Source organism: Nannospalax galili, unplaced genomic scaffold (assembly GCF_000622305.1).
Source record: "Nannospalax galili isolate Female #2095 unplaced genomic scaffold, S.galili_v1.0 scaffold1255, whole genome shotgun sequence".
NCBI lineage: Eukaryota > Metazoa > Chordata > Mammalia > Rodentia > Spalacidae > Nannospalax > Nannospalax galili.
The window spans coordinates 2,248,807-2,261,936 of NW_008336359.1; the positions used below are offsets into that span (position 1 = coordinate 2,248,807).

At 42.9% G+C, this 13,130-nt stretch overlaps 1 protein-coding gene across 1 annotated transcript; it reads right to left on the bottom strand.

Annotated features, from left to right (window-relative positions):
• Positions 1-2,021: 2,021 nt before the first annotated feature.
• LOC103732554 (major urinary protein 4-like) lies at positions 2,022-5,586 on the bottom strand. The gene is given in 7 exon segments (XM_008831147.1): positions 2,022-2,053; positions 2,224-2,446; positions 2,660-2,760; positions 3,614-3,687; positions 4,692-4,774; positions 4,776-4,819; positions 5,484-5,586. Coding segments are annotated over 7 exon segments (660 nt in total).
• Between the last annotated feature and the right edge of the window lie 7,544 nt (positions 5,587-13,130).

Below are 13,130 nucleotides of genomic sequence, written 5' to 3' on the forward strand. Positions count from 1 at the left end.
TAAATACCAACATTAAAAACTGAAAAGTTGGGCTGGAGAGATGACTCAGTGGTTAACAGCATTGACTGCTTTTGCAGAGGACCCGGGTTTGATTCCTAAAACTCACATGGTGGCTAACGGCTGTCTGTAATTCCAGTTCCAAGGGATCCGACGCCCTCTTCTGACCTCTGCAGGCATTACACAACACAGGTGCCCTTACATACATACAGGCCATACATGCATACAAATAAAATAAAAATAATAAATTATTTTTTTAAATGAAGAACTGTGTAATGGGCATGATGATGCACGCCTTTAGTCCCAGCACTTGGGAGGCAGAAGCAGGCAGATCTCTGGGAGTTTGAGGCTTGCCTGGATGACGTAGTGAGTTCCAAGCCAGTCAGGGCTGCACAGTAAGACTATATCTAAAAAAGATCTGGGCATGGTAGTACATGCATGTAGTCATAGCTACTTAGGAGGCAGAAGCAGGAGAATGGCTTGAACCTAGGAGTTTGAGGCCAGCCTAGACAACATAGTGAGAATGCATCTCAAAAGGGAGGGGCTGGGGAGGGGAGCAAGATTCCAGCATAACTAGTTGGCTTTTTGCATAGTGTTTTGCCATACGTTAGCAAACCATACCAAGGACTTGCTGTAGGAAGAATAAACTTGAATCTAATGTAAGCTCCTCATCTAGGGGTAGTATATGATATGGCAGCTTCAATACCTAGATGGCCCTTTCTCTTTAGCCTTTGTGCCCATAATGTCAGAGCCATTGTTTTTTGCACAAGGCATGTCCTGAACTATGTTGAGCTGGCATAGCCTCAGAAGCATCAGTCAGTGTCTTGTTGATAAAAAAGAATCTAAGGCTATAGTATATGGTAGTCTTATCAGGTCACTAAGACATAGGTAGATCAAAGAGCAAGCAATCTGGGGACTTGGGATTACTGCATAAGAGGTTGAATCCTGAAACTCGGGCTAGATTCTGGGATATTAAAGAAGGACCCAGGAAGTCCCTCACTCACTAACTGTCGGCCTCATATTCTTCCAGACACAGAGACAAATACATGACTGCAGGGATAATTATTTATTGAACTCAGAGAAAATATTTATGTAGAGTTGTCGTGAGTGTGGAAAAAGAGGAGTTTAGAGAAAGCCTTTGATTCTTGGTGATTGGTGAGTCATCCTGGGCAATTAGGGAAGGTTCTGAAGATGTAGTGAAAACACTTTCACATGGGGCAGCAAAGAAAATTGGATCACGGAACTTGTCACAAGATGGGCTGTGGAATGGAAGAGATGATGCTGGAGCCCAGGTAAGAAGCATTCACTCAACACTGAGTAAGAAAAGGAGGATGAGAACATAAACGTTACTAAGCAAGGCTTGGACTGACTTGAGGAAATTCTATCATAGAAGAAATGTTTGGTAAGTTGAGGAATAACAACAAAAGCCATTTCTACTTTTTACTCAACATTTCTGCAGGAGGCTAAGACTTTCGCATACATTATCTGAATGAAGTCTCACAATAAATGTGAGAGAAGAGACAGATGAGGAAGCTCAGAGTCTATTCTCCAGACAGAAGGTCAGACAGTTCCATTTCCAGATGTGAAGTGAGGGATGTGCAGAGTTCAAAGGAAGACATTGTTACCATAAATCAGAGGGAGGTGGACCTCAGGCACAGATGCATATTTATCTGAGTGTCATACTCATACCCTGCTATATACTCTATTTCAGACTTCTAAATATTCATGACTTTTAGCACACTCTCAGCCACCGAGCCCTTTTACACACGCACGCAGCAACTGTGTAAGGTACACACCATTGTTTTCTTTTTCAATTGCTTACATCACTTGCTCAAAAATTCTTGGTAGGACTGGGTCCCAAATCCATGTCATTCAACTCCAGTGTCAAGACTTCCTCAGAGCTTCCTTAACAAATTATTTTTATTGTAATATATGGGCACACTGTTAATGTTTTTGGAAGGCCCTTGTCCCTGCCCACCCTCTCCTGACCCCCTACTCAAAATCGCGAACCTGGAAGCTTAGGCCTATGCTCCGTCTTGGGCCTGGAGACAGCGATCTGCAGAGGCAGAGCAAGAGCAAACTCAGACACCAGCCCTGCTTTATTTTCCCAAGAGAACCGAGAATATTCTCCAGCTTAGGACAAAGGGGCTGTCTACTGTTTCCTTGGCTTTCTCCCTTCCTTGGCATTGGATTTTGGAAGAGAAAACCAGACAAGTAATGACTTACCAGCTTTGGTCATGTCAAATATATTTTCCTTAGTAATTCCGTGTTGCTGGCATAACTGTCCAAACTCCTGCTTGATGCTTACATTAAGGTCTGTTTCACTGCCTGTGGAAAGGGTAACAGTGACACTAACTGCTGTGTTTTGTGTATTGGCCATCAAGATGAATGAGAGGACAGGGCTCCATAAGGATGGAAAAATGGATGCTAATTGGTCCAGGCAAGAAACCTTGGTATGGATTCCAACCTGTCCTGAATTTTGCATCCAAAGGAAATGTTTCTGGTACACTGAGAATTTCAGAATCTTCCCATCACTGAGTCTGAAGGATTACAAAGGTGAGCATATGTGTTCAGGGGGAGATATAGTCCAGGATCTGATTGGAAAAACCATATTGTATCTAGGTTCCTCCTCAAGAGCAGTGTGTACATGAAAATGCTTTACCATCAGCTGGAATGTTTTCCCATTGTTGACATTAATGAGATGGAATATAACATATCCATCATAGTTTGTTTCAAGTATAGTAAATGTATTATGTCCATCATCTGTAGAGGAAATAGAACACAGCTCAGAAATTCTTTGGTCCATTGTAAGTAATGAAAACCTTTTAACCTCTTCTACTCACATATAAAATAATGAAAATGCATATCATGAGTGTGAAGGAGTGAATATGTCTAATGGCTTCCTTTTGCATCTCTCTGGACTTCATGAAGTGACTTCTAAAAAAAGGGACACTGAGCCAGGCGGGGTGGTGCACACCTGTAGTCCCAGCACTTGGGAGGCAGAGGCAGGTGGATCGCTGTGAGTTCAAGGCCAGCCTGGTCTACATAGTGAGTTCCAGGCCAGCTGGGGCTACAGGGTGACCCTGTTTCAAAAAGACCCAAAAAAGTTTTTTTTTTTTAAAAAAAGGGACACTGGCAGATTGGCCACTAGTGAAAGTTAACTACAGTAGAAACTTCCCCTCTGTCATGCTTACCCACTTCCCTCAGTGTCTGTCAGTGATGTGTCTCCTTTTATAAGCCCACTGACATCAAACATCTGCTGCTACATCCTAAGCAATGTGCAGTGACTGTGACTAGGTGTACTCCAACAGATGGCAGGAAATGAGACGCTACCTTACCTTATTTTCCCCTGCTTTTTGTAGGATACTGGCTATTGGATGGCATCTATTATATTACATAAGTAATCATTGATCAAGAATTGATCATGATCTAGAAGAGGGCAGTGGACATAGTTCAGTATTAGAGAGTTTGTCTAGTATGTGCAAGGCTGAGTTCCATGCCTAGCAACACACACGCGCGTGCACACACACACACACACACACACACACACACAATAATGGAGGGCATTAGGGTTTAATAAGTTCCCATGGTTGGAAATTAAGACATATATACTTACAGTTAACATAATATTGAGCATCCTTTTCTGTTTTGTCACAAACTAAGAATAGTTCAGCACACTTCCTGTTTATACTGTAAAACAGGATAAGTTGATGCCCAAGAGATGTTGGTGCGTCTGGCTCCCTCACCCTCCACTCATAACTTGAGTTTTTTATTCCACTTGATTTAGGAATATTTTTTGTACAATTACCAAAAAGCTTTTATTTACATTATGTTGCTTCTATTGGCTACATTAGGAAAGACTTTATTGCCTTAGTTATTTTTAAAAAAATGGCATAACTGCTTCTTATCATGATTCTGACCACCCCCCCGCACACACACTGGTATTGTCACTACACCCAGCCACTTGTCTAAATCACTAGCTGAGTGGAGTGTTCACCATGCACTTCAAATATGTGCTTTATAAATGTTACCTGGTTTGGCTCTCACAAAAATCACAGGGAGAATTATTAACATACCCCTTTACATCAGGAAATGTAAAGGGATGGAATTTTCTGGGTTAACAACTAGTAAGAGAGATTTAATTCAAACTCCAGTGTCCTTAACCTGTGCTATCTTGTGCATTAGTTATGATTCTGAAATCTCTCTGCCCTTTACTTACCTTACTCCCAATACATTTATTCCTGTAACAAACTTGTCTCTGAATCTTTGACAAAAAAAATATTTTTATTTGTTGTTATCTGTATGCACCACATGTGTGCCTGTTGCTCTTGGAGGCCAGAAGATGGTCTCAGATCTCCTAGAACTGGAGCTAAGGATGGGTGTTAGCCTCCATGTGGGTGCTGAGAACCAAATCCAGGTCCTCTGCAAGAGCAGCCAGTGCTCTTAACCACTGAGTCATCTCTCCAGCCCTTGTCTCTGAACCTTGAAAAATAAACCCTGATTCATCAAATTCTGGGACAGTGTCAGCTGAGAAACCCTGGTTATGAATACAGAATCAGCATCATGTATGTGTGTATCTATACATGCACATGTCTGTGAGGGTCACAGATGTGTGTGTGTGTGTGTGTGTGTAGGCATGAGACCATGCCCAGGCTTCCATTTTCCCTTTCTCCACTGAAGAATGCCACATCTACGTGGTATGGAATTTGAAGGCTAAGGAAGAGTTCTCCAAAGCATTGATGTGTTCCACAAAAAATCCCATGTTGCCACCTTCCTCTTATCTTTTCCCTGTGGTCAGAGGCCAAGCCAATGGAATACCATTTTTAAAAATTTTTATTTATTTTTATTTTATGTGTATACATGTATTGCCTGCGTGTAGGTAAGTGCACCTGTGTCATGCAATGCCCATGGAGGTCAGAAGAGGCTGTGAGATCTCCTGGAACTGGAGTTACGGACAGTTGTTAGCTGCCATGTGGGTGCTGGGATTCAAACCCAGGTCTCCCTGGGAGTGAGTGGAGTTACAGACCGTTATTAGCTGCCATGTGGGTGCTGGGATTTGAACCTGGGTCTTCTGAAAGAACAACCAGTGTTCTTAACTGCTGATCCATCTCTCCAGCCCTGGAATACCATTTTCCTGACAGCTGCAATAAATAAGTAAAATGGTTATGTGAGAACACAGAAGGGACTCCATGTGGACATGTTTCTATTTGAACTCTAGCTTGTGGGCCAGGACATGAACATGATGCAAAGATGGGCTTAGAGCTTAGGTCAGTTGACACAACACTCAAGGCTCTGTCACTACCCCTCCAGTGAGAATGAAGGTCCCCAAGCATTGGCATATTTTAATAGTATACGCGGGTCTTAGTTCAAGGTCTTAAACCACTCCTTTTGTCTAATAAATTGAACTCCTATAACCATACCCTCAAAGGAAGTGCCTAGCTTCAGAATCCTTCAAACCACCCCCAAGGTCAGAATTTGCTATGCTCCTGACTCTACCTTTTTTGAATCAAAGTTCCTTCTTGAGACACCAGTTTTTCCTGTGCAGACACAGACTAGGGTCAGCCCCAGACTTAGCAACGGCATCTTCATCTTGGTAGGGTATAAAATTGTGCCTCTGGCAGCCGCCAAGAATGAATCTTTCCCCAACAGTAGCTACACTCCCCAGATCCTTTGCCTTTATATGCTTTCTGAGTCCAGCTTTTTGTCTATAGGTCTCCACCTTCCCACCGCCCCCTCTGTGAAATGGTATTTCCTTTATTGATGTGAGGCCAAGGACTGTTCCTGCCCTTTTGAAACCTGGCAATCTTATCTGTTATGTGTTTATTTAGCGACCTTACATTTCTCAAAACATATTCCCAAGAAAAATAGTGATTTCTTTAGGAAGCTGCCATTTAGAACCAAATTTAACTTCAGGTCTGCCTTGGAAGCAAGACAGGCAGGATTATATATGGGGATTAACTAGAAAATGAAATGTGTAGAAAAAAGGAAGTATCTCTAGCAAAGGCGCTGCATAGCAACCACAAGAAAGCATTAATAAACCGTATCTTTAAAGTATGGTGTCCAGAATTCAGTACATTTTAATTCCTTTTTCTTATTATCTGAACTCAACCACTACAGCCTGCCTCTCCTGACACCAAATAAATGTTTAATCACTACGTGTAACTCTCTATAGGCCCATAAGAGAACAGAACACCAGATCATCCTGTCCTTGAAGAGACGTCAGTGCAATTGGAGAAACGTTCCACATACAATGCTTAATTCAACAAGTGTATGAAATGGCCTGAGTGGTACCAAGTGCATATTATGGTAAGGGGGCGGGGGTTGTGATGCTGGAGAGGCAGCATCATGCAGAAAGTGCTTAAGGGCACAAGCTTCAGAGTTGTGTAAACCTGGCCTTCATTCTTGCCTCTGCCATTTTGAAGTCTTGGGCATAGATTTTAACCCCTTGGAAGCTTCATTATTCTTTTTTTTCATTTCTCTTAATGAAGATAATTATACCTGGCTAACAGATTGCTCTAGGGATTCACTGGGAAGTTGTACATAGAACTCTCAGTATGCTGTCTGGTGTTCAGTATGATGGAGTTAGAGGATGCTTCCAGGAAAAGTAAGACTAAGGTCTTAAATATTAGAGAGGGCACACTGTCTGTGGAAAGTATGTGGGAACATCATTCCAAATGTGATGAACATTGTGAGTTAGGAATTTGTACTACCAGATGACTTAAGAGCTGTGGCCATTTCTGTTTGTGTTAAAGAGTCGCCAAAATCCAGAAAGAAGCTAGTGTCATAAGAGGAAGTGGGCAGGAGGCAGCAACCTAAGAATTATAGTTTTATACATATGAGCCTACTTAAAAAGTCATCTTAGCCCTTCATGGTGTGTGATGATTCCTGGTTACTGTTCAACCAACATCCACCCATTAGATTGATTGATTGATTGATTGAGTTTACATGTATGGGTGTTTTGCCTGCATGTATGTAAGTGCACCACGTGTGTAATGCTTGTAGAGGCCAGAAGAGGGCATCAGATCCCTTGGACCTGGAGTTATAGATGATTGTTAGGCACAATGTGAGGCTAGGATCTGAACTTGGGCCCTCTGCAAGAACAGCCAGTGCTCTTAATCGCCAAGCCATCTCTCCAGCCCTTAGCCATTGGTATGTTGAAGTCAATGTAACTTTAGTCATAAGTTGTTGTGGGCTTTCCTGACCTTGAGGTGGAAGTATTGAACTTGACAAATGTTGGCAAAGGCTATGTACCTTATTTACACTGTTTGATTCTCTCTAAGAATAAATGGCAACCTGAGAGCCTCTAGGTTTTCAAAATGACCCCCATTCTTGGGCTGTAATACTGAGGGGAAAGTTACTCCCTGAACACATAATCTCTATCACGTGCCACCACCACTCCTAAATCTGCACGTGTGTGTATACATGTTTGTGTGTTTTCAGGTGCATGTGCATGTGCATGTGGAGGCCAGAGGTTAAGGCTGGCTGTCTTCAATTGCTTCTTCAACTTATTTTGGGAGGCAGGATTTCTCACTGAACTTAGAACCCACCAATTCAGCTAGACTGGCTGACCATCAAGCCTAGGATGGTCTATCTCTAGCTCCCCAGTACTAGGATTATAGGCATGTGCCACCATACCTGGCTTTTTATGTGATGCTTGGGATCTGAACTGAGGCCTTCATGCTTGCTTAGCAAGTATTTTACTAACTGACCCACCTCCCTAAGCTTCTAAATGTCCACTCTTATGGTGCCGTATTGTGACTATCTACTTCTGTTTGAATTCCCTAGAAGAAGGTAATCTTTCTGAAGGTGGAGTCATCTTTCTTGTTCACCTTTATATCTACCATAGTACCTAATACATAGGGTCACTTTTGGAACATTTGTCTACTAAATACTGTTTTTAAAGCACTAGGAATTCTTGTCATTAGAAGGAACTGTGTAGAAATTCCTTTGTAAGTAGGAATATTACTACCAGGTGGTGACTCCCCATTTATCTTATTGGACAGGGGTAGAGGGATAATAACTGTCTATAACTCCAGTTCCAGGGGACTCCAACACCTTCTTCTGCCCTCCTCAGGCATTGCACAACATGGGTGCACTTACACACATGTAGGCAATACACTCTTACACATAAGATAAAAAAATAAAATATTTTTTAAAAATTTAAAAAAGAAATAAGAATGAACAGTACTGTGGACCTTCAGAGGTGTCTGCTTGGCAGTTGCTACTAAAGAAACTGTATGCAGATTTCTTTAAAATGTGGCACTATGGGTGTATCTGCAAGAGTGATTAAATGAGGGATGACTAACACCTCTCCCCTGGTCTACAAGTGTTTGACAGTTGAATGGGTGAGTGGGAGACCTAGGGATTATTGCTTTTTCCCCCTCCTCCTCCTCCTCCTCCTCCTCCTCGTGTGTGTGTGTGTGTGTGTGTGTGTGTGTGTATTGTGTGTGTAGTGCTTGCATGTGTGCACAGGCTCATCCATGCTAATGTGTGCAGAAGCCAAAGGAAGACATCAGGCACTCTCCCCTATCACTCCCCTCATTCCTTCAAGACAGGGTCTCTCTCTGAACCTAGAGCTTGCTGATTTTTGACTAGGGTGGCTGGCCAGCAAGTTCCAGATCTCCTCCTGTCTCGACCCCCCCCCATTCCCGGTGCTGGAGTTAAAGGTGGATTTGGCCATCCTAACTTTTTACATGGGTGCAGGCAATCAAACCTTAAGCCTCTCTTGTCACAACAAGCCTCTTACACGCTGAGCCATCTTCTCAACACGTCATTTAAAAAATATTTTATTTACTATTTTTATTTTATGTATATGAGTGTATTGCTTACATGTAGGTAGATACCTATGGAGGTCAGAAGAAGGCATTGGATCCCCTGGAACTGGAATTATGAATGGTTGTCAGTTACCATGTAGGTGCTGGGAACAGAACCTGGGTCCTCTGCAAGAACAGCCAGTGGTATATGTATATGTTTATGTATATGTATATATATATATATATATATATATATATATATATATGGCTTGCTATATAATCTAGGGTAGCCTTGAATTCACTGTGTATCCCAGACTGGCCTTGAATTCATGACAATCCTCCTGCTTTGGCTTTTTGAGTGCTGGGATTACAGGCATGTACCACCATATCTGGCTCTGGATTAGTGCTTTTCTAGTAATGAATTAGAAGATACATGCAGAGCACAAGGCAAGAGCCATTCCCTTCCACTCTTAGCTTCAGATCAGGTACTTGGTCACTAACCTTTTCAGTTCTCCTCCATCCTCCACCTTACACTGCACATAGACCACATACAGACTCGGAAAATGGGGATAGTCCATGAGGCAGTTGAGAAGTGACTAGCAAAATAATGACCCTGTGTGTGGGTAAGGGGTTTATGAAGTCATGTATGACCAGGAAACAACCTATTTTTAACTAGCTAGCATGGTTGAAACTGACTGGATAATAGGAAACAGACTTAGTGACCTTGTTCCCAATCTCACTTTCAACTAGTTGAACAAATCACTCATTCAGCAGGCAAGAGGGACCATGCAAGTCATTTATATGATGCCAAGAAGAATGGTGAGAAACACAAGCTTATTTGATTCATGTGCCAGAGTGGAAATATTCCTTGGTCCTCAGCCCCCAGAGTGATTGTAGAACAAGTTGCTAAAACTGGATCAAAATGAGTTCTAAAACATCTGCTCATGTTAGTGACAGAGGATGCTTAGAGCTGCCAGCATCCAGCGGTGTGGCTCTGAAGAACCAGCAGGGCTCTCTGAAAACCAGATTCAGAGACAGACTTAGGGGCAAAAAGAGGCTGTGAAAAAAGCTGAGAAGAAGCAGGACCAGGGAAGGGAAGTTGGGCAGAAATGCTAGGCTTTCACCCCATACTTTCACTCAGTCACTGGGTGAGCACCCCAAGGAGACCAGCACCTCAACTCAAGGGCTGAACCAGTAAACAGCTGTGGCTGCTAACTAACCACATTCCTTTCACCATCAAATTTTTCTTGGAGGATGTAAGCTGTGCATCTTTACATCTGGCATTCCACTCTGTTACACTGAGAGCAGGGACCGCTGCTTATACACTAGCACATGCTCACAGTTTTAGTGTCTTGACAGGTATAAAGTTAGCTCTCAGTAAATATAAGTTGAATAAGTGAAAGTAGAAAAGCCCTGAGAGAGGGAGGATTAAGAATCAATCAGATGGGGCTGGAGAGTTGGCTCGGTGGTTAAGAGCACTGGCTGCTCTTCCAAAGGACCCAGATTCAGCTCCCTGCACCCACATTATGCCTAACCGCCATCTGCAACTTCAGTTTCAGTGGATCCGATGCCTTCTTTTGGCCTCTGCAGGCATTGCATGACACAGGTGCACTTAATGTACATGCAGGCAAAGCACATACTGCACATTAAATTAAATACATAGATACATAATTTTTTTTTAATTCCAAAAGAACTTGATAACCTTAACACAAACGAAAGAATGCATGAGATCCAATGGTGGGGGGGGGTGGGGGGAGGCCATGGCCAGCGGCGAAAGGTGAAATGTCCTGGCTGGCTGCCTTTTGCTCTGGCCCCTTCTTTATTCCTAACTTGTTTCTTTCGCTCATGATCTTTGCCAGTCCCTCTGCTAAAAATACCTTTTCCCCACATCTCTGAAAGACTTTTTCTTCCCAAAGTCAGTCTCTAGCCCTACTTCATTTTCCATCATAGAAAACAGTCCCTGCAATTTTACTGTACATTCATTTTTTATGCTTGATTATTGATTGGTCCTGTCTGAATAAACTACAAACCCTTTGAGGATAGGTATTTTATGTATTTGTTTCCTGTTTTGTTCTTTTTAAAAAATATTTTATTGACTTTTTGTGTATTTCATACAAAACATCTTACTTATCTTTATATCCCTTCCTTTGTTCTGAATGCCCAGAAAGGTGCCCCAGACAAAGCAACAGGTGGAAAACAATGAATAAATTCATGTTCTCTTGCCTATGAACCTAATCTAAAAGTTGCCACTTTAAAAGAGGGTTTCCCTGTTAAGATGGTTACACTCAATCCCGTTTTAGGTTTTCATTTATTTTCTGTCTTCATTTTTGTAATGATTGTGCAGTAGTAGGTGGATACCTGCCTCTATCTCCAACTGGGTTCTTGTCGCAGGTTTCCCCAGCGGTGGAGTGGGAAGCCAGCAGAGTACAAATGGGAGGTATTTTACATGTCAGTTCGGATTAAACAGGATGAAACCACTATATAAATGAAACAGGTTTAAGCTCTTGGTAGTGGCTGGAAGCTAGCCAACAGCCCATACAGCTGAGTAGTGTTGGAGCTGAAAAGCTCTCAGAGTGTCTTGGGATGCCAACGGAGAGCTGTCCCTTGCAGAGCAAGTCTCCAGGTCACCAACGGGAGTAGCAGAAGCACCAGGGTTGTGTCCAGTGGGTCTCGAAGTCTGGTGTCTCCCGCCTCTGGGATGGCAGGTCTTAGAGGCTGACAGCAGGGACAAATTCTCTTTTGCAGCCCAGCCAAGTGTGGAGCCTTGGAGGCCAAGGCAGGAATGAGTCGCTCTACCTGCAGCCACTGGTCGTAGAGGCTGGCTGGAGCTCGGGAAGGTGAAAATCGGGCTAATCAGGGGAGAGCTGTCAGGCTTGATGGGGAAAAGGAGAATCCTGAGCTCCCCAATGGTAAAATGTCCGGGCTGCCTCTGCGACTGCTACTAACCTTATGGATCAGTCACTCCCAGAACGGCCACTCCCAGACCTCAAGGGTAACTTTGAGACAGCCTGTTGCTCAAGGTAGCCTGTCCTGATTAAGCAAGGGGCTCCAGGAGAATGAGGCACATAGACCCTGCAGCTGCATCCGGTTCCTCCTGCTCCAGCACCTATATGTTAACTCTCCTCCTTCACAACACAATAGCTTCCTTCGGGAATGCTGCTGTCACTCACTGGGCTTGAATAATCACAGTCTCTTCCTGTTGAAGTTCTGGCATTGGTCTGTTTTCCCAATTCTGCTCTCTAAATTCTAGCATCCAAAAGTTGCCCAAAGCCCATAATCAGGTCCCCTAGCTTGAAACAAGTAATAAAGTTCGTGTGTCCCTGGTTGCTCCAACTTTGCAGGCCTGCTGCTTGTTGCTGCATCCAAGGAGGATTTCTTTCTGTCCCGGTTTTTTGGTTTCTTTTGCACCTCCTTTGCCCTTGGGGCTCCAGTCTGCTGCTTGTCACAAGGCTGTCGGAAAGATCGATATTGGAGCTCCACCTACCCCCAACAATTATAAGAAAGTCACGCTGTTATAATTCTATTAGTTGTTATAATACAACTTTTTCAGTACCCTTAGAAATTTGTTTTTATTGTGTATGATGTGTGTATGGGGGGGGGCACATGCCATGGTGCCTGTGTGTAGATCAGAGGACAACTTTGTAGGGTTGGTCCTTTCCTTCTACCTTTACCTGGATTCCAGTGATTGAACTCAGGCTGTCAGGCTTACAAGGCAAGCGCTTCACCTGCTGAACCATCTTGCCAGCACCAGGCCTCTTTTTTATTTTTTATTTATTTTTTAAAATTTAGTGTTTTCATTGCCCGGTCTCATATTCTTTCCGGCTGTCTGGGTTCCCTTCGTTCAAATTCTTTCTTTACACGTTTCCCTCTGCCTGGTTACCAAGGTTAGAGTTCCGCAACTCCGATCTGGTCTTTTTCTCACCCCATTCTACATAGTATTGCTTAAAAACTTATTAATGCCCTCTACTTCAATTTCGACTCCCATTAGCGCAAGATTATCTGTCTGTCATCTACCTACAGCCCATATCTTCTATGTGTTGCATTAATTACACTGCACCTTCTCTTGGGTGTTTCAAAAGAATTTGAAATTCAAATCATCACCAAATAAATTCATCCCTCTCAAACTGATCCTCTTCCAGAGAGGCACAGATCTGTCAGTAACACAGCCATCCTCTGTGTATTAGCTCCTTTTCTCATTGCTGGGACTGAATATGTGACAAAAACCAATGTAAGGGAGAGAGGGTTATTTTAGCTCACAGTCTGAAGATACACAGTACGTTAGTGTAATCATTTAAAAAAATTTTAACTACATGATTAGAAGAAGCCGTAGATTTCACTACAGCTTTAACATATTCAGTAACATACTCCAGAGCAAGAGTA